This window comes from Dermochelys coriacea, chromosome 3 (assembly GCF_009764565.3).
Source record: "Dermochelys coriacea isolate rDerCor1 chromosome 3, rDerCor1.pri.v4, whole genome shotgun sequence".
NCBI classification, from domain to species: domain Eukaryota; kingdom Metazoa; phylum Chordata; order Testudines; family Dermochelyidae; genus Dermochelys; species Dermochelys coriacea.
In genome coordinates, this window is record NC_050070.1 from 82,187,864 (window position 1) to 82,209,712 (window position 21,849).

Here is a 21,849-nt window from a genome sequence, read left to right on the forward strand (position 1 = left end):
ATGTCTAGAGGGAAGCATGTCCCGTCAACATTGTGCAGTGTAGACACTTCTGTAAGTCGACTTCAGTTACATAACTGAACTAATTTATTAGAGCATAAGCTTTCGTGAGCTACAGCTCACTTCATCGGATGCATTTGCACTTCATCCAAATGCATCCGATGAAGTGAGCTGTAGCTCACGAAAGCTTATGCTCTAATAAATTTGTTAGTCTCTAAGGTGCCACAAGTACTCCTTTTCTTTTTGCAAATACAGACTACTCTGTACTCTACTCTGATAACTGAACTAGCATAACTTAGACTGACTTACAGCATTAGTGTAGACCAGTGCTCAAGTTTCCAGGGGTGTCTATGGAAATGACATTTCACAAGGTCTAAGAATTCATTTTGTAAATAGACTACATTCATCATGCAGAATAGAAATACTACTTTTGATTTTGACTAGTTTAGAGTGAGTTTGTTTTCTCAAGAGTTATATCATTTCAAACTTTAGAGTAACACAAATTAGACCTCAATACATTTTCTGTTCATATCAGATTTGACAATATTCATACACAAATGGAGTAAAAATAAAACTATTCTGAAACTTAGAAACACCCCTGTGATTAAACTCAGATAAAACAAGCACCTCATTTCATTCTTGTGTTTTGTTTAGATTTGTGTTTTGTTTAGATATGTAACTTCACCAGTTCTATATGTAAATATGACAATTAAACCACATTTGCTATACTTGTAAATGTATTTCTCCCTTTGTCACCACATAACACAAACCTTTTTAGTGCCATTATACTTATTATTTTTACTGAAAAATAGAGACTCAAACTTTATTTTATTTTTAATAAACCGTAAGGTTGAAATAGTGAAAATAAAAAGAAACAATATATCAAAGCCAAGCATTACATTTTTGTCTTTGTTCCATACCAGATTTTAGAGGCTTCACTTACTACTGAGTAAGGGCCTTGAGAAGAGACCCATATATTTAAAATGCTGGTGTTGTATAAACAGAGCACGTGTAAAGACTGGCAATGGCTTAATACCATTTATTTTTAAATGGACGAAACAGTCTTCATTGCTCATTTAATGTGCAGCCTCCCTTGAAGTTTATTTTGCCTCATTAACAGAAAAATTATATTATACCAGTGCCTACAAGCCTTCCTTTTATACTAATGCTCTACAAAATATTTGCTCTCCCCTTTGGCAGTACTTTGAATTTCTCCAGGATATTTAGACACCTTCACCTGAGAAAATTTGAAAGAAATCGGTCAAAATATTGTGGAGAAAACTCCAAACATAAATGGAAACTAGAATCTTTCAACAAAATCGTCCAGCCATAAGTGAACTATATATCCATTCTGAATAAAACATAGGTCAACGTATTTTTTCAATTTTTTAATCCCTGCAAATCCACAGATTAAGAATATAGCTATTTAACTATTCCTTGACTTTCCTTAATTATATTTCCTCATTTAAATACACTGTTAAACAAAATCCTGTTTGTTTCTATTTTACTCTTGGTCATACTGACTTTTTCCTTTAGGGTTTTATGGTATTTCTGTCCTCATCTTCACTTCAGGTCAATATTCTCTCTCTTTCTGTGTGTATGAGTTTGGTTTTTTTACTCAAATAAAGGTGAGTGCTCCTAAAAAGAGGATTGGGAGGGAGTGGAGGCAGAGAGCAATATAAGCTATAAGGACATTTGCAAATCAAAATTTCAGTAGTAACTGCAAATGTTTTCTCTTTTTTTGAGAAAAAAAATGTTTCTTTATGAAAACATTTACATCACAATATGGTTACAACATACCCTTGTCTGCAGCACGAATAAGCAGACAGAGTACTACAGCTTACGACAAGATGAATGCAATATAAAATAAAATAAAAAAGGTGGCATTGTAGCAACTGCAATGATTTAATGTAATAAAAATTTTAAAAAATTGAAGCACGAGTTCCATTAACCTATAAATATATTTGGTAAATTAAGCAAAATCTATTGCAATGAGATTAGAAAATTTTGATACTTCATGTGCTGATTGCCATGGGACTACGTTAGGAAACTGAACTCACAATGAGAACTAGCTCAGAAAAGGCTCAATTTTCCAATATTCAAAATTGTTCAAAAACAGTGCATCTGTGTATCATATTATGATTTAACCAATTTCTAACCTATGGGAATAAATAGAATGGTATGATAATCTGCAACATTCTTTTACATTTTTACTGATTAAAGAAAAAATTCTCTCAGAAAAAAATTTAAATTATCAGAAGAATGCCACAACAGATCCTGAGCAAATTATCCTACACCATTACTATTCCACTGACAACTAGTTTGACTGATAAACATACACCAGGGTATATTCAGTGACAAACTGCATATAAATCAAAAATGCTTGTGGCTAAATTGTGCATGTTCTTAAATGACAAAATATGCTCAGAGGTTTTATTCAAAAATTTCTCACTGCTGGTTATCAAAGTTAAGGACAGTTTTCATACCAATTGACATACTGTAAACATACAAAATTCCTATTAAGGAAAGATGGGTTTACTGTAACTTGATCTTTTACAAAAAGTTACTAGAAGTTATTCATAACATAATTTCACTTGGTATCTAATTTTCTAGAAAATTAAACCAATGTTTCCACTCTAAACAAAGCTGAAATATTGTCATGTTAGGAAAACCCCTTTTTTATTTGTTAATCAGAAATACAAATCAAGTGGCACATATTTCCATTTGCTCTTCAGGCTAATAGTTTCAGCTTCATTATATTTTACAAGAAAACAGCAGACTTTCAATGGTCCTGTAAAGTCTTTCATGTCACAACTGAGGTTTAATGATGGCAGTGGAGAAAAGCATTGGTGATGCAAACTAAGACCAGCCCAATTGTTCTTATCTAGTGATGGGATCTTTTTTTCCTGTTTGGCTTGCAGCAGTGAGGTTTTTCTGGTCAGGTTGCCTCCACCAAGCCTGACATAAGTAAAAGGTTGACATGCCCTGGTAAATCCAGCCTGAGGATAATCCTTATATCTAATACAGTTGATTCTTCAATCTGTAGGTTGGGGAATAATACTAATGTGAAGAAAATTATCAGGATAGCTCATATGTTCACTTAGCCACTGTACTGGTGTCTCAAGCATCGGCTCAATTCCATGAACCATCACTTGATTCTTCTTTTCTCCATCTAATGCAAAGAAAAAAAAGACCACTGATCAATAATTCACAGTTCAAAACAGCTGTAAGTTTTAATTTACTGTATGCTGAAAGTCATTGCAGCGATAAAGGGATTAATAGCTTGCTACTACACATTTAACTGAATGAAGAGCAGGAAATATTGACATGGAGAAAGACGAAACTACAGTTTGCATCATCTAAAACAGAAACTGAGTTAAAATGAATTCTGAGAAATTCTGTTACAGTGAAACAATGAAAGTGTCCATTACTTACAGTTTTCTCCTACAGTAATGATTTGTTCTTAATAAAATTATAAAGACACCTCCACCTTCCCCAGCTACAGAAATCATACTTAAAAATCTGCTCAAATGACGTGTCTTGCTTTAGTTAAGAAAAGTATAGCTATCAAAACAAAAGAACATGAACCCCCAAGCACAATAAGTCACTATATTTATTTCAAATAACTAAAATATTGCTGGAGTACAATTTTTTTTTAATAAGAATTACTAAATTTAAAAGACTTTGGTAGCATTATTGAGAGTTACTCAGAAAGTTAACGGCATTAGTCCAATTTCTCACTTAGTTTCATCTATTGGAATAACTTTGATAGCAAGTGATTTCTAGTTCAAGAGGGATACAATCAAGAATATTTTAATTCCCTTTACTTATACTTGTCCTGAAGGATGAAAAAGCTCTGATCCTTAAATTTAAAGGATAGGAACCAGCTAAAACCATGACCTGATGGCCACATGCTGAGCCAAAACTAGCTTTAAAAAAGCTTGACAGATTATTTGAGTCTTGAAATGAGAAGCAAGGTAATTTGAGATCTGCTTCAAAAGATGGTTAAAGAAAAGAAACCAGTTAACTGCTAATGTTTAGATGACACACTCGGACATCCTTATACTATAGGAATCTACCACAGAGAAATCTGCACTCAGTGTGCACAAATGTCACTGCCTTCCCTATACCATCAGTTACAAACCTCCCATTTTCCCCACAGAATTTATGTAAAATAGCAGAATCTAGGAAATGAAGCCAAACTTGCTGGCGCTGTCACACTAAGGGCTGGTTACAACATGGTTCCTAATATATAGCATAGATAGATTTCAGAGTAGCAGCCGTGTTAGTCTGTATTCACAAAAAGAAAAGGAGTACTTGTGGCACCTTAGAGACTAACAATTTTATTTGAGCATAAGCTTTCGTGAGCTCACAAAAACTTATGCTCAAATAAATTTGTTAGTCTCTAAGGTGCCACAAGTACTCCTTTTCTTATAGCATAGATGGGATCTTAACTGTGTTTTGTAACCAGGATAAAGCCTTGACAACCCTCTCATAACATGTTCTGACAGCTGGTTTGCATGGGTATCTGTCCTCACTACAGTTCAAATCATGCTAGCAACAGCTATGCTTGAACCTGGTTGTTGCTAGTAGCTTGTGAAACCAATTTAATACTAGACAGAGATTCTTGCCCAGAGTACTGCATTATAGATTACCTACAGGGTATTATATATCCCATTTTGGTTAAAATAGTTCAGTGTTTAAAAAAATAAAACCCTTCTCCACATACAAAGAAACTATCCCACAAAATCATGATTAAACACATTACTTATTAGTTTGGTTTAACCTTAGGCCTTGGTTCTATAAATGCATATGTAGGAAAATAGTCCCACTCAATTAAATGGAACTACTTATTTGCATAAATGTTTGCAGGTTTGGGGCTTTATTGTGGACAGGGCATAAAATGGGTATGCTGCCATTTTAAAATAAGATATGATAATTCAGACTAACAAACATTTTGCATCCGATGAAGTGAGCTGTAGCTCACGAAAGCTTATGCTCTAATAAATTTGTTAGTCTCTAAGGTGCCACAAGTACTCCTTTTCTTTTTGCAAACATTTTGCTGGGTTTGAAACGTTCTGTCAAGTTGTCATCAATATACAGGGCCAATGGTACAAAAGAAATGATAGCTTGCACTAACCATGTGTTTACAATGGGAAGGTGGGATGCTTTTAATATGGTTAAAATAGACACTTCTTACCAAATATTGCAATATTTTTTAGTTTTCAAAATGAAGCTTCATTATAATACCCTTTTGGCTAGCTACTTTGCTGAAGAAATTATTTTATAGCAAATTTTTTTATTTTTAGGAAACAACTCCACCTTATTCTATATTAGGTGTTATATATCCAAGGAGGTTTTTCCGGAGAGACTATTACTTCTGGACTTTGATGCACTGGTACACTGTGACCAACCCACGTAGTTTGAGGAGCAAATGCATTTGGCTTGAGTGAAAAATGAATAAAGGGAGCATGACATTTCATCCACAGACCAGGAACCTATATTGTTCCAAGATATTTGGTCATGGTAACATTTCACTCTCATCAAAATAAATCATATAATTTAAATATTGCAGGACTCACTGCTACAGTGTTTTTAATTACAAGAATGTTCAGTTGAATATTCAAAGGGGACCTTTAATACTAGTGTTATTTTAAATATACTTTATACTTAAGGTCAATCATTGTTTATAAGATTAAAGTTTTCTTTTCCCTTTTTTTCAAGCAAACATAAATAAGGGCTACCATTTCATGTTTTCCTCTACTTAATCAAATTATAACACAATTTGTAATGCTCAAATTTAAAGAGTAACATGTTTTCATTGAAGCATCAAGAAGAAGTAGGACAGTGAGGAAAATGGTTTTGACAGGTTTTCAATTGTAAAAGGGAAATGCCAGAAAATATGGGCAAAGCAAACTGATTTTTCATATAAATTCTCTATGATACAGTGCAAATATCTTCAAGTATTTAATATATTGACAAAATGCCTCCACAACTACATATCTCCAAAATAATAATTAATAACCACAACATCTATTTACATAGCTGTCATGAGTATTATAAATACATACATTATTATTTTTGCATGTGTTTGATTCTCGTGAGGATGAAATTGTGGATTAATGTGACTGGATTGAGCCACGAAAAATTAGGGCAGGTAAACAGACACACAGCTCTACCTCTTGACTCAGATCTGCTACAACTAATTCAAAATACACATTCTCCTGTCTTCAATGCTTTAATAAATAAAGATTAAGAAAAAAAACATTTAAGGATGTTCCACAAATTAAGAAAAGCTAGAAAATTCAAATTTAAGATTGATATATCTTCAAATCACTCCATTGAAAATTATTTTAAAAACACAAGATAAATTGATAACTTGTGTGAATTATTCATTCTAAGACCTAATTCAGTTTCCTTACTCAGTTTATTACAAATTAATATTAAAAATTAAAATTTTTAAAAATAAACTTTCATGCAAGAATATGAACTATGGAGGAAAATGGAAAGCATATTACAAAATAGGTATTAGAAATTTATCAATAAATGTTTTATGCAAAATTATCCGTGTTTGTACACAGAAAATATTCTGCCTGAGATCATAACATTTTACAATGTTATTGAGACAGCAGGCAAAGACTTATTTCAGGCAGAGCTGTCAACCCAATTCTCCCTCTCTTCCTCCCTCAAACATCAGTAAAGCAGCAACACTCAAGTAATGGGCATTAATTGGACACACCAGTCAGTCAATACTTCAGAAGTCAATATGTGCAAATCAAATAGATAAATTAGGACTGACATGGTTTATCTGAGCCCACCTATTGTAAACCGCCATTGGCAAATGACACTACAGCTGCTATTTATAAGCTAGATCACCCTTAATGAATGAACTATTTTCAATTTCTTATCATCAGACATCACAGTCCAAAAAACAGAGATGAATAGAGAGAGCACTTAAATCGTAGCTACACCAAAATTTTTTTTTTAAAGGAAAACTCTATAATTTTAAACACTTAGATAAGTAAATATTTTTATATTATTACAGGCAACATTGTTAGGGGGTCCATAACTATAGCAGGTTACTTTATAAGCCTTTATTTTCAATGGCTTATAACTTTATCAAAAGCTCTAATCGTTCAGACAGAAATTTTCCATGCTTGGTCCCTGCCTCAGGCTGAATTTTTTCCCCAACCCTTTTTGGAGACTGTGGTTAAGGAAAAATACGTAGTTTTGTAAATGTTACAACATTTTTTCTAATAATTTATTTGAAGATCTTTAGTATCTCCATAGTTTTGAATAGGGACTTAAAATTAGCAGGGTGGTTGTCCTTGGATCAGGAAAGTATTTTACTGTCCCTATTAAAATCCACAAATCTAGATCTGGCTGAGACATAAACCTCTAACCATCTCTTTTTTAGAGACTTGCTGTTCAGAACATTATATTTGCAGCAAGCATACTACCAAGCCACATCCTGCTCTCTAAGGGTATGTCTATACTACACATGAAGTTGTGACTGTAGCATGGATAGACAAACCTGGATAGCTTTAGTTTAGATAGAACGGGTAACAACAGTAGTGTGGCCGCGGTGACATGGGCTTCAGCATGGGCTGGCAACCAAAATACAAACCCAATAGAAACCCTGGGTACACAATCTGGTTGCTAACCTGTGCTGAAGTCCATGCTGTCACATCTGTACTACTATTGTTACAATTTCACTTGCAGTGTAGACATATTCTAAAGGCTTTGGAAAACAGGCAAAACAGCAGCTGCAAAATACCCTTTTGGCCTAAGGGAAAGTAAGTTGGGCTAGGAGCCAGAAGACGACCATGAGTTCTAGTCTCTGCTCTTCTACTGACTACTATTCATATGTTTGGATCCTTCACAGTCCTCATTATTAAAGAAAGCTTCTTATTCCTATCTTACAAGGTAGGCCTGGCATTATCTCTTCTCCTTCCTGACCACATCTTTCAGATGGTATAGCATACAAATAAATTACATCAGAAACTATTAAGTTTATACAGTCAAGCACTGTGCAACAGGAAATGTCAGAATTAAAGCTTCTCATGTAACTTTAATTCAGCCGCCTTATGTGTATGTATATACAGCAGAATGAAGTAATCATATACTATTTATTCTACCGGACCGCTGTCCTATTTAGTGCACAGGATGAACAGTTAATTAGACCGAAGACTGAAATGAATAGAAAAGTGAATCCATTAACCCTGAGAGAACAATACTTAGATCCCAAGAAAGGGGACAGATCTCTGATTGGGAGGTGTATCTTCATAAGGCCCTTTAGGAAGCCAGCTACTGTAGGGGTGTAAATATGGAATACCTCTGAACTGGAGAGTGCAAAACACAGATGACTGCTATGTGAGCCCTCAGGAAGCTACTGACCGTCCAGAGTTCCTTGAAGTATTAAATATGTCTGATATCTGTGCCAAGGATGAAGATAATTTGGTGCTGTAGCACCCAAACCATAAATCTCTTCCATTTAACAGCGCAAGTATTCCTCTTAGAGCCTTTTCTACTGTGAATTAGGATGTTTTGTACGTCAGATGAACAGATTTCCTCCACAGAAGTCAGCCAGCAAGCACCCATGCCATGAGATGCAGGAAATGTGGATTCAGATGGAGGATTTGATCACATCTGGTAGGAGAAGCAACTATACTGGAGGTTGGATGGAGAGATTCTTCACTACTTGGACCTAATTGTCCCAGCCACACTGGACCTACCATGATAATTCTGGCTGAGTCCTGCCTGAACTTTCTGAAAATGCTTGAGATTAATGGACCTGGAGGGTGAAAGTACATCAGGCCTGGGGACCACGTTATCATAATGACATTGGATAGGGATACCTGATTCTGTCCCATTCCGGAGCAGAATATTCAACACTTGTTTTCTCTGGCAGCAAAGAGGTATTTGGATGGATGACACCACTTCAGAAACACATCTTGTATTTTGTTGTCATTTATCAGCCACTCATGGTCGCTTACACACTGTCTGCTGAGGTGATCTACTAGCATATTCTGTAATCCTTGCAGGTGGTACTGCTCTCAGGGTAATCTTCTGGTGGATACAAAAGTTCCACAGACTTGCAGCCTTCTGGCAGAGTGGATATTGCTATCCCTGGCTTATTTATATAAACTTGGCTGTAGGCTTGTTTTTCACAATATGACTTGTCAGTCATTTTATGGCTCTTGGCTCCAAGACATTTATATGAAGCCCTGCTCCCACATCCCTTGTGTTTTAGAGTTGTTTACATGGGCTATCCATCCTAGTGTAGAGGCATCCGTTACCACAGTCTTTAATGGTAATGGAGGGGGAAAGGGCATCCCTTTGCAGACTTTCTACAAATGCAATGACAAGCCTTCTGGTAGAATGTGTATTAATATATCTAAGTAATATCTGCTTGGCTAATATATAGACTTCAGCCGTACTTTCATGCAAGTAAGGTAAGGTCTGGCATGCTGCGTTGTGCATATGCAGGAGGCCATACGGCCTAGCAGCTGGAAACAAGTTTTCACAGATGTTCTGGGGTGAGTTTCTAGGTGGATGAATAGGTCTAGATGGCTTGAAATCTTTCCTGTGGTAGATAAAGCCACTGCTGATGTGGAGTCCAGCATAGCTCTTATAAACGCTGTCCTTTTGATGGAGTTACTATTGGACTTTTCTCTGTTTACTTTCAGGACTAGGCAGGCAAAATGATGCAGAGTCCTTTGACCAGAGTCTGTTACTTATTGATGCATGTTCCATGAATGAAACACTGATCCAAATATGGGAACAAGTGGCCTCCTTGTTTCCCGAGGTAAGCTGCCACTACCACTAGGCATTTCCTAATTTCCCATTGTGCTGTCGATAAGCCAAATGGTAGCACCCTGTACTGATAGTGGGAACTGCCCATCTGAAATCTCAAATACCTTCTCTGGGTAGGGTAAACTGCTATATGAAAGCATCCTTGAGTTTGAGAGCTGTACACCTCAAGTTTGGATCTATGGTTGGAATTACTGAGGCCATAGTCACCACCCTGAACTTGAAAGTGTTCATTCGTCTCTGATCCACTGTAGGGCACCAGCAGTCTTTTTGTGAATCAAAGTAATGAGAATCAAACCCTTTTCCTGTGTTCTTGAGGAACTTTATCCACTGCTTTGAGATTTAGAAGTGATTACACCTACTGATGTAGGATGCTCTCAGGAGACAAGGTTCCAGAAAAGGGATGGAGAAGGCTGGTGGGAGGGGGTCTCAAACTAAATGGAACAGCCTACCTCCTGATTTACAGGACCCAGTGGTTCACAGTGATGGTACTCCAGAACCACTGAAATTAAAAATAATTCCCAAATTGAGGGGATATAACTAGAAGTTTTAAACGAATTTGCATGCCGTTGCCAATCAAGAAATCAAATCTGTTGCCTTGATGGTGATGAAGCCTAATAAAGCTCCCTTGTGAGGTGGAGAAGGGGACCTAGCCCTGGACTGGGAAGCAAACATTGGTCTTCTGGTATGGTATATCCCCCACAGGGTTCAAAAAGACCAAGGGTATGGATAGGGGGGAATCCAGGGGGGGTAAGGGGAAGGTGACCAAAGGGGAGGATATCAGGGAGTACAATCCCCCTGAGCTTCTTTTCCCAAGTCCAAAAAAACCCCACCTCAGCTTTCGACTCCCTTTCTGTTTGAAATAAATCCCCTTGAGTCTCAGAGAAAGAGTAGCAAAAGGCGCAAAAAGGGTCCCTCTGGCACTGATTAGTGCCTCAGGACCAGTTCCCTCAGCACCCCTTAAAACAACTGGTACCAACCTCTTGGCACTGAGGCCCCCAGTACTGATATCTCTGGTACCATCTACTCACCTATCCTTAGCAATAAAATATTTGGGACTAAAATCCTATATGGTGTTGAAAGACCTATTGTGTCTCTTCAATACTGGACTCCCCATTATTAGGAGTGATCAAACTGCCTCCACCAGCATCAACGGTACTGACCAAAGCACAGTCTAATGGAGATTCTAGCACACCAGCTGACACAGCTCCTCCTCTTGGGGAGGACTACTCATTTACCTCCTCAGGCTCTAAGGGAAGCAGGAAGGCTTGTAAGGGTGCTTTAACTTTTTCTTTATTCCTGTATGTTTAATAAAATTTTTTTAGTAGTGCTTGCTACCAAGGGAGTTAACCACCTATAATAATGCAAAACCCAAACCAAACTGAACTGTTTAAAGTTTTAGAAGTTAAATATGTGTTTTAGAACTCCTTACACCTGGTTGGGCCCAAGACACCATCCCCACCAACACAACAGTCAGCCACACAACTTCATGCACATAACCATTATAAAAAATAATTTTAAAAAGTTTTCACAACAATCATTTCTTGTATCCCTTCTCTCACAAGTATGGAATTTCTCCCCAACCATATGCTGCCTTAGCTATTAGTCCTGGATCACTGACGGAATTAGAAGTCCAGCACTTTGTAAAACATCAGGACCAGAAATGGAAGCTTTATACCGTAGATACTCAGGAATCTCCCCCAAATCATTACAGTGGGAAAAAAGCACTTGTTTCTAGATTGAATAGAACATACCTTAACACATCTTAACTACATCATCATTCTTGGAAAAAAAAAAGTTTAGATTTTTTAGAGGTCTCTTTAGAGGTTTCATAAATTTATAAACAACAATTTCTCTTCCCCTCTGAATCCTGTATAGCTGACCTCATGGATCTAGGTCAGCCCGAATATACAGCTAGTGAATACCATAGATTCATTTCTTTAACTAAAATATTTTTAAAAACAATTTTGTATAAATGCTGGTATAGATAGAACAAATGCTGAGATGACATGGTAAGGTTTTATTAGCACTAGTTTGCAAGGACATATATAGCTTCATCATTTTCAACCATATGGGTTATCCCAAACAAACTCAAAGCAATAAAACCTCTCACACCATCAAATATTCTTTATGAATATGTATACAAAAACACACATGCCTCCCCCGCACATACATTCTCTCCCCCCCCCCCCACACAAATATTTCACACTCACTTCAAGAATGCTGGCCAAGACTTCATTTTTAACCCCAATTATTTTTTTGCTTAATATCTGTTAAACCACCATGTTTAAAATCATGCAATCATACTTTAATTCTAATGTGTGTATTTTTTGATGTACTTTTCAGCTAATCAAGTAACGATGCCCATTTGTAAGATGGAAAACTGGATGGATTACTTGAATTGCCATCTAAGTGAAAATATAGCAAATGGTAACAGACTTACTTATTTTCATCAAAGCAGAATAACTGGCTAGTTTATCTTCAAAGGTTAATAAACTCCTCAGAGTAGGACATTCAAAAGTAATTATAGTAATAGGTTAAAAACATTTGCCTGCAAGGTGATGGGAAATTTATACAGAGCAAAAGCCTAATGGTTACCATGTCATGTTTGTACCTTTTCATATTTAACTGAAGGAAAAAATAAGCTGATTTGCCATTTTTGCTACATTATATTACATATAATACTGTTCTACATTCTTTAACAAGTTCTTAAATTGATAAGCAAAACAGAACAGCAAATGGAGATGAGCTATTCAATTAACCTAAGAGAGTCTGGTGAGTTTTGTTCCGTGTCTGACAAATTCTTTAACCTTTGTAAAAATCCAGCTAATTGAATCCATAGATGAGAAAACCACAGGCTGAAGTCTGTACTGCATACATCATGCTGAAGGATTTCTGCCTCAGCCATGGCGGTAATAGTCAGTGAGGTCAGGTCAAAGAGGGTTAAACTAAGTCAGGATATAGCCAAAGGAATACATCAAACACGGATTTTAAAAGGGCAATTAATCTTAGACAGAAATGCTTCCTGGGGAATGAGATCTCAATCTTAAGAGCACACTACATGATGTAGCCGTAAAAATGTACATATACAAGCTTAGAGAGCTTTCATCCTGTGATCACAAACAGAAGGGGAGTGCTGTTTATCAGAGAAATACAAACCTTTCTAAAATACTTACATTAACGTCTTCCGGGCCTGAACTTATTGGGAAATAAATGCCTTAATGAATACATAATATAGTTTGCACACACACATCAAGTATCAATTTCTGTATGTGGACTGCAAGTATTTTTGCACTGCTACTGCCTGAAAATGTTTATTGAACTCTGCAATGGATAAATTGTTCCAGTTATTCCAGAGAATTTAAGGAAGGGTAGGTGCAGAGATATAAGGTAGCTGCATTACAGATCAGTGGTAACTGCTCCATAGTTAAGATTCCAAATGAGTTTTCATTATAAGCCTCACTTTGGTCCTTACACTCCTTTTAAATCTCCCAAAAAATCAGCCTCAAAGTAGATACCAGACTTGAACTGAATCAGATAAATGGTTCATGACTGATACCCTAAAAATAAAGCTGTTCACTTAAAGCATTCAAACAGCAATGTTTTTGCCACTTTGTAGCAAAAAACAGGAAGAAAAATACAAATAAGTGATAAAACTTAGTTCACTGAACTCTTATAACAGGCATTTATGTATGCAAAAGGCGACAGGATTACAAAGCAAATCTGAAAAGTTAATATTTTTAATTAGTAATGTTAGGACTCATTAGCTCTGGGAAGCTTAATAATACCAAATGACTGCTTGAGAACTGAGCTTTGATGTAAAGAGAAGTGTGTAGCCTTTTTTCACAGAAATAGAATTCAGAATGCAAGCCAGTCATGGAAGAGGCCTGTTAAGGGAAGGAGGAGAATTTTTCCACAAAAATGAAGTTAATCAGATAAGCTATTAGTAAACTGAGACACTTAAGATGGTGGTGGTGATCAGAGTTAGAAGATTCTGCTACATCCTAGCTTTAGAACAGAGTGAGAGACAATAAAAGCTATGTTTAGTGGATTAATCTATTCCATGGTATTGATGAGGCTGTTACCTGCTCTTCCCACCATTTCCCCTGAATCTCCTCTTTTACCAGGACTCTCCCTTCTTTTGTTAAAAGAAAAGGAGTACTTGTGGCACCTTAGAGACTAACAAATTTATTAGAGCATAAGCTTTCGTGAGCTACAGCGCACTTCATCGGATGCATTTGGTGGAAAAAACAGAGGAGAGATTTATATACACACACAGAGAACATGAAACAATGGGTTTATCATACACACTGTAAGGAGAGTGATCACTTAAGATAAGCCATCACCAGCAGCGGGGGGGGGGGGGAAGGAGGAAAACCTTTCATGGTGACAAGCAAGGTAGGCTAATTCCAGCAGTTAACAAGAATATCAGAGGAACAGTGGGGGGTGGGGTGGGGGGGAGAAATACCATGGGGAAATATTGGCGGCCCAAGGTGCTGTGTCCTTCAGCTGAAGCTAAGGCCGTTACACCCCGGCGACTAGCACCGCGCCCTGCCCGCCCGCTCAGCCATGGCCTCCAGCTCCGAGCTCGCCTGCATCTACGCCGCGCTCATCCTACACGACGACGAGGTCACCGTCACGGAGGACAAAATTAATGCACTTATTAAAGCAGCTGGAGTAAATGTTGAACCTTTCTGGCCGGGCCTGTTTGCAAAGGCTCTAGCTAACATTGACATTGGAAGCCTGATCTGTAATGTAGGAGCTGGTGGTGCTCCAGCTGCTGCTGCTCCTGCAGGGGGTACTGCTCCTGCTGGTGGTGCTGCCCCTGCTAAGGAGAAGAAAGAGGAAGAAAAGAAAGAAGAATCTGAGGAATCCGATGATGACATGGGTTTTGGTCTTTTTGACTAAACTGACTTTTTGTACCATGGGGAAATAGTTTTACTTTGTGTAATGACTCATCCATTCCCAGTCTCTATTCAAGCCTAAGTTAATTGTATCCAGTTTGCAAATTAATTCCAATTCAGCAGTCTCTCGTTGGAGTCTGTTTTTGAAGCTTTTTTGTTGAAGTATAGCCACTCTTAGGTCTGTGATCGAGTGACCAGAGAGATGGAAGTGTTCTCCAACTGGTTTTTGAATGTTATAATTCTTGACGTCTGATTTGTGTCCATTCATTCTTTTACGTAGAGACTGTCCAGTTTGGCCAATGTACATGGCAGAGGGGCATTGCTGGCACATGATGGCATATATCACATTGGTAGATGCGCAGGTGAACGAGCCTCTGATAGTGTGGCTGATGTGATTAGGCCCTATGATGGTATCCCCTGAATAGATATGTGGACAGAGTTGGCAACGGGCTTTGTTGCAAGAATAGGTTCCTGGGTTAGTGGTTCTGTTGTGTGGTGTGTGGTTGCTGGTGAGTATTTGCTTCAGATTTGGGGGCTGTCTGTAAGCAAGGACTGGCCTGTCTCCCAAGATCTGTGAGAGTGATGGGTCGTCCTTCAGGATAGGTTGTAAATCCTTGATGATGCGTTGGAGAGGTTTTAGTTGGGGGCTGAAGGTGATGGCTAGTGGCGTTCTGTTGTTTTCTTTGTTGGGCCTGTCCTGTAGTAGGTGACTTCTGGGTACTCTTCTGGCTCTGTCAATCTGTTTCTTCACTTCAGCAGGTGGGTATTGTAGTTGTAGGAATGCATGATAGAGATCTTGTAGGTGTTTGTCTCTGTCTGAGGGGTTGGAGCAAATGTGGTTATATCGTAGAGCTTGGCTGTAGACAATGGATCGAGTGGTATGATCTGGATGAAAGCTAGAGGCATGTAGGTAGGAATAGCGGTCAGTAGGTTTCCGATATAGGGTGGTGTTTATGTGACCATCGCTTATTAGCACCATAGTGTCCAGGAAGTGGATCTCTTGTGTGGACTGGTCCAGGCTGAGGTTGATGGTGGGATGGAAATTGTTGAAATCATGGTGGAATTCCTCAAGAGCTTCTTTTCCATGGGTCCAGATGATGAAGATGTCATCAATGTAGCGCAAGTAGAGTAGGGGCACTAGGGGACGAGAGCTGAAGAAGCGTTGTTCTAAGTCAGCCATAAAAATGTTGGCATACTGTGGGGCCATGCGGGTACCCTTCGCAGTGCCGCCGATTTGAAGGTATACATTGTCACCAAACGTGAAATAGTTATGGGTGAGGACAAAGTCACAAAGTTCAGCCACCAGGTTAGCCGTGACAGTATCGGGGATACTGTTCCTGACGGCTTGTAGTCCATCTTTGTGTGGAATGTTGGTGTAGAGGGCTTCTACATCCATAGTGGCTAGGATGGTGTTTTTAGGAAGATCACCAATGGACTGTAGTTTCCTCAGGAAGTCAGTGGTGTCTCGAAGATAGCTGGGAGTGCTGGTAACGAAGAGCCTGAGGAGGGAGTCTACATAGCCAGACAATCCTGCTGTCAGGGTGCCAATGCCTGAGATGATGGGGCGTCCAGGATTTCCAGGTTTATGGATCTTGGGTAGCAGATAGAATACCCCAGGTCGGGGTTCTAGGGGTGTGTCTGTGCGGATTTGTTCTTGTGCTTTTTCAGGGAGTTTCTTGAGCAAATGCTGTAGTTTCTTTTGGTAACTCTCAGTGGGATCAGAGGGTAATGGCTTGTAGAAAGTGGTGTTGGAGAGCTGCCTAGTAGCCTCTTGTTCATACTCCGACCTATTCGGTGCTACTAAGCGATGGTCACATAAACACCACCCTATATCGGAAACCTACTGACCGCTATTCCTACCTACATGCCTCTAGCTTTCATCCAGATCATACCACTCGATCCATTGTCTACAGCCAAGCTCTATGCTATAACCGCATTTGCTCCAACCCTTCAGACAGAGACAAACACCTACAAGATCTCTATCATGCATTCCTACAACTACAATACCCACCTGCTGAAGTGAAGAAACAGATTGACAGAGCCAGAAGAGTACCCAGAAGTCACCTACTACAGGACAGGCCCAACAAAGAAAACAACAGAACGCCACTAGCCATCACCTTCAGCCCCCAACTAAAACCTCTCCAACGCATCATCAAGGGTCTACAACCTATCCTGAAGGACGACCCATCACTCTCACAGATCTTGGGAGACAGGCCAGTCCTTGCTTACAGACAGCCCCCCAATCTGAAGCAAATACTCACCAGCAACCACACACCACACAACAGAACCACTAACCCAGGAACCTATCCTTGCAACAAAGCCCGTTGCCAACTCTGTCCACATATCTATTCAGGGGATACCATCATAGGGCCTAATCACATCAGCCACACTATCAGAGGCTCGTTCACCAGAGGCGCATCTACCAATGTGATATATGCCATCATGTGCCAGCAATGCCCCTCTGCCATGTACATTGGCCAAACTGGACAGTCTCTACGTAAAAGAATGAATGGACACAAATCAGATGTCAAGAATTATAACATTCAAAAACCAGTTGGAGAACACTTCAATCTCTCTGGTCACTCGATTACAGACCTAAGAGTGGCTATCCTTCAACAAAAAAGCTTCAAAAACAGACTCAAACGAGAGACTGCTGAATTGGAATTAATTTGCAAACTGGATACAATTAACTTAGGCTTGAATAGAGACTGGGAATGGATGAGTCATTACACAAAGTAAAACTATTTCCCCATGTTTCAGAATAGCAGCCGTGTTAGTCTGTATTCGCAAAAAGAAAAGGAGTACTTGTGGCACCTTAGAGACTAACAAATTTATTAGAGCATAAGCTTTCGTGAGCTACAGCTCACTTCATTGGATGCATCCGATGAAGTGAGCTGTAGGTCACGAAAGCTTATGCTCTAATAAATTTGTTAGTCTCTAAGGTGCCACAAGTACTCCTTTTCTATTTCCCCATGGTATTTCTCCCCCCCACCCCACCCCCCACTGTTCCTCTGATATTCTTGTTAACTGCTGGAATTAGCCTACCTTGCTTGTCACCATGAAAGGTTTTCCTCCTTCCCCCCCCCTGCTGCTGGTGATGGCTTATCTTAAGTGATCACTCTCCTTACAGTGTGTATGATAAACCCATTGTTTCATGTTCTCTCTGTGTGTGTATATAAATCTCCACCAAATGCATCCAATGAAGTGAGCTGTAACTCACGAAAGCTTATGCTCTAATAAATTTGTTAGTCTCTAAGGTGCCACAAGTACTCCTTTTCTTTTTGCGAATACAAACTAAAACGGCTGCTACTCTGAAACCTTCTTTTGTTGATTTCTTACCAGAAGGGGCTCACTTCCTATGACATTTAGGGGATCTGCAGGATATGTAGATGTAGAAGGGGAGCAGTGGGAAAAGGACAAAGGAGAAATGCAAAAAGGGAGCATGAGGGTCAACATCAAGGGGTGCATTGCACTCTATAGACACATTAAAGCGCCTATCAGATTCCCTCCCCAAAACTATGTTGGGGCCACAATTCCGATGTCATGCTCTAAGCTTTGGCATCTTTTCTGGAGGCCCCACCCCCTGCAAGCCTTATAGGAGTATTGCCTTCTCCCAAAAACATCAATAGGTTCATTGGGAATCCCTCACAATCACCTCTCCCCAGTTGTCAGTCTGTGAGGCCCAATGCAGGGTTTTCAAACTTTTCATGGTAGTGACACCTCATTCAAAGTAAAAAATTGTCAACCCCCTTTATATTATTTTGTATTCTCATAGCAAATATATCAGTGATGCTAAACCTCCATAATTTATTTATGTGTTTTGAAAGATTGACAAAGAATATTTAGTCATGACAGGAAAGGGTGTGCAGGAAATAGGAGAGAGATTTTCTTCGCTTTACATTGCCATCTAATTTTCAACACCTCACAACCACCCTGATTGACTTTCATGACTCTGTTGAAGGTCACAAACCACCAGTTGAGAAACATTTACCTAACAGAGAGGACACTAAGCTGGAACTCAGGAGACCTGGGTTCTATTTCAAGCTCTGCCTACCTGCTGTGTAACCTTTGACAGGCCACATCTGTGCCTCCATTTCCCCTCCCTCCTTTGTCTATCTTGCCTATTTTAACAGTAAGCTATTTAGGACAAGAATTGCATGTCTGTACAGCACCTAGCACGAAACAGTCCCAATCTTGGTTGGGGCTTCCAAAAACTATTATAATAGACAAATAATAATCAGTGCTTGTCAGAAAAACCTCCGAAACAGGTTTATCAGAATTTCTAAAAATCAAAATGTTCCGCCAAGACAGTCTGATTTCGACAAAGTTCCTTTGGAAACCAGGATGTCCAGGCTCTGCGGCTCCTGGCTAGTCACCAGGCAAATTCTCCCAAAGTGAAGGCTCCATCCCCTTTTCACAGAGAAATTCAAAATTTTAGATTTTTATTCCAGTTTAAAATGAAACTAAACTTGGAAATAGCCAAATCTTCTGTGAAATGGAATATATATCTTCACCCAGCTATGAGGCTTGGCAGATCTTGCTGTGCCTGAAGAGTCATTGAGCTGTAGCTCACGAAAGCTTATGCTCAAATAAATTTGTTAGTCTCTAAGGTGCCACAAGTACTCCTTTTCTTTTTGTGAATACAGACTAACATGGCTGCTACTCTGAAATTGGCCCTCTAACAAGCTTAAACAGAATAGGCTAGAGACTGACAATAAGAAAACATATTGGCTGGCTGACCATACAATTTAGTTCAGGGTCGAACAAGTTTCCTAAGACCTTTCAAGGGGGTGCTCTGAGGCACCTTATCCTAAGCTTCTCATCTCTCCATTTCCCCATTGTCTTGTGCACAAGCACATACCTTTGAAATACTCCTAAATTCCACAGAAAGGGAAACAGTGCTCTTGCTGACCTTAGCAAAACTGCTGGGTGAAAGAGGAAAAGTCAGGAAGGGGGGCTGGGGTTCACAGAAGGGAAGAACTCCCCAGTAATGTTTGCCATCCTCATAGGCCTTACCCTCACTGGTAACTCACTACTGACTACATTTTAATGAGTTTTTGTAGTTTCATTAGAAGCCTAAGATGCCTGCTTAGGCAAAATTGACTGTCTGCCCCGATTAGTCTAATTTTGGCTTAGAAGCCTATTAAGACTGTGAAGGAGCCCCCAGAGAATCTACTAAGGTTCAGAGCCGGGATGGGTTGAACACCCTCAACAGGGTCCCTAAGGCTCAGAGAGGAAGCTTATGAGCCTTTTAAGCGGACAGTGAGGGCTCATGAGATTTCTAAGTCTCACAGTGAGGCTCGGTCATGATAAGACTCCCACTGCTTGTAGAGGATGTAGTGTGGGAAGGACCTTAACCATCCTCAGAAGGCTTATAAAGAGAGTAGGATGAAGGCCGCTTGATAACTCACGTAAGGCTTGTAGGCTGCCATTCTCCCAGAGCTCACTGGAGACACCCGCAACAAGCCTCCAAAAGGGTGTAAAAATTGGTAGGCTCCTGGCAAGGCTCAGAAGGCTTGGCAGGCAGTCAATGCACTTACCCCTGTTTTACTTAAGGTTCCAATGAGATATGCTCCCCCTGTTAAAGAGGTTATATTAGCAAGGCAATTCAGAAAGTTGGGAAGGAAGAAGGAATGTGCCTTGTATAAAGCACCTCCTTTTTAAAGTCCTATGACAAACTCCAACTCAAGACAGATTTAGAAAGCTTGCAGGTACATCTCAATGGTTAGAGTACACATTATCTTTCAGTGACATTAGTTTTAAAAAAGCAAATGCATATGTAATGGATTATGTATACATTATAAGTGTATAAATTATAGAAACCTAGGAAATTAGTGTTATACTTAGAAATAATGTAATCCTTTGAAAGTGTGAACATACACAATTAAAATAGCCACACTACCCTAATTTTACCCCCACAGAAATGGCAGCCTATCATCTTCCCTTTCTTTAAATGTAGAATATTGGGCTCTATTATTCAGATATCTAGGCCCTATGATTCCATGAGGCAAGTAGTTATCCAAGTGTCATAACAGTGTCTCCATATACTTACCTCATATACCCAGATCATGAAATCATAGCACTTATACAAAAAAAGAGCAAAAGTAGTGACAAGTCAACACATTTTATTAGAGACATTTTTAGAGAAAAAAGTCTAGAACTAATGATGTGGGGTGCACATTTTAAAATATGCTACATCTCTAAAAGAGAAAATAAGTCTGTCCCAAAGAGACGTTAAGATAGTTTTCAAGAATGAGAGTTAAACATTAGAAACACAAAACACTTAGAAGAGACCCAAATATTTTGATGTATAGAAATACTTCTAAGTTTACTCTCTTACCTCTGAATTTTCTGGATTTCTATCATTTGTTTTTGCTTTTTTAAATTTATGGGTAATATAAAGGTAATAGACATTGAAACCACTAACATACAACTAAAAACATTGGGTAAAGTTTACAAAAGGGCCAAAAGTTACTTAGCAGTCTAAGTCCCATTTTCAAAAGTGATTGGTTGGGCACATAGGTGCCAGCTTCCTCCTTTCCTCAATCCCCCCTCAGCCTCATTCCTCATCCTCCTGCCCTCATTCCACCTCTTCCCCCAAACCCCCACCCCTGCCCCCGCTCCGCCCCCACTCTACCCCTTCCCCCAAGGCCGCACCCTGCCCCACCTTTTCCCATCCAGTTCCACCCCCTCCCCTGAGCATGTCCCATCTCTGCTCCTCCCTCTTCCCCCCAGCACCTCCTGCACTCCACGGAACAGCTGATCGTGGCAGGCAGGAGGCACTGGGAGGAGTTGATTAGCAGAGCCACTGGCAGGTGGGAGGCATTGAAGGGGAGGGGGACAGCTGGCTGATGGTGGGTTCTAAGCACCTGCTACTTTTTTTTCCTTTTTTTCCTCTAGCTCTGGAGCACCCATGAAGTCAGCAAGTATGATTGGGCACTTAGGAGCCTAAGGAACTTAAGTCTCATTGAAAGTCGATAGGACTGAGACGTAGCCCATACTTCCAATTTTACCCTTTACCATACAGTTTTGACTAGGAATTTCTTCTTTAAAAGACTATTTTACCACTAAATAGAACACATTTAAATATTTCCCGTAAGTTACATTTCTAGAGGATGACTGGTGTAAATGAAGG

At 39.2% G+C, this 21,849-nt stretch overlaps 2 protein-coding genes across 12 annotated transcripts in view; one reads left to right on the plus strand and one right to left on the minus strand.

Moving 5' to 3' along the window:
* Positions 1-828: 828 nt before the first annotated feature.
* The window catches only part of ATG5 (autophagy related 5), a 116,660-nt gene continuing 95,639 nt past the window's right edge, over positions 829-21,849 (minus strand). For 9 of the 11 annotated variants that reach the window (XM_038393698.2, XM_038393699.2, XM_038393701.2 and 6 more), the window contains exon 8: positions 829-3,169. In XM_038393698.2, coding sequence (XP_038249626.1) covers positions 3,033-3,169 — 137 coding nt within the window. In that variant the 3' untranslated portion in view covers positions 829-3,032. Of the gene's footprint in view, positions 3,170-13,653; positions 13,698-21,849 lie in introns of those variants that run through there. The other 2 variants (XM_038393704.2, XM_043510749.1) reach the window with 2 other exon arrangements.
* LOC119852503 (60S acidic ribosomal protein P1-like) lies at positions 14,286-14,736 on the plus strand. Its single transcript, XM_038393707.2, has one exon. The coding sequence runs from the start codon at positions 14,380-14,382 to the stop codon at positions 14,716-14,718; it is 339 nt and encodes a 112-aa protein (XP_038249635.1). The 5' UTR covers positions 14,286-14,379; the 3' UTR covers positions 14,719-14,736.

What these genes read in the sequence shown, in the direction of transcription:
- LOC119852503 (XM_038393707.2), top strand. Translation starts at nt 14,380, where the DNA reads ATGGCCTCCAGCTCCGAGCTCGCCTGCATCTACGCCGCGCTCATCCTA.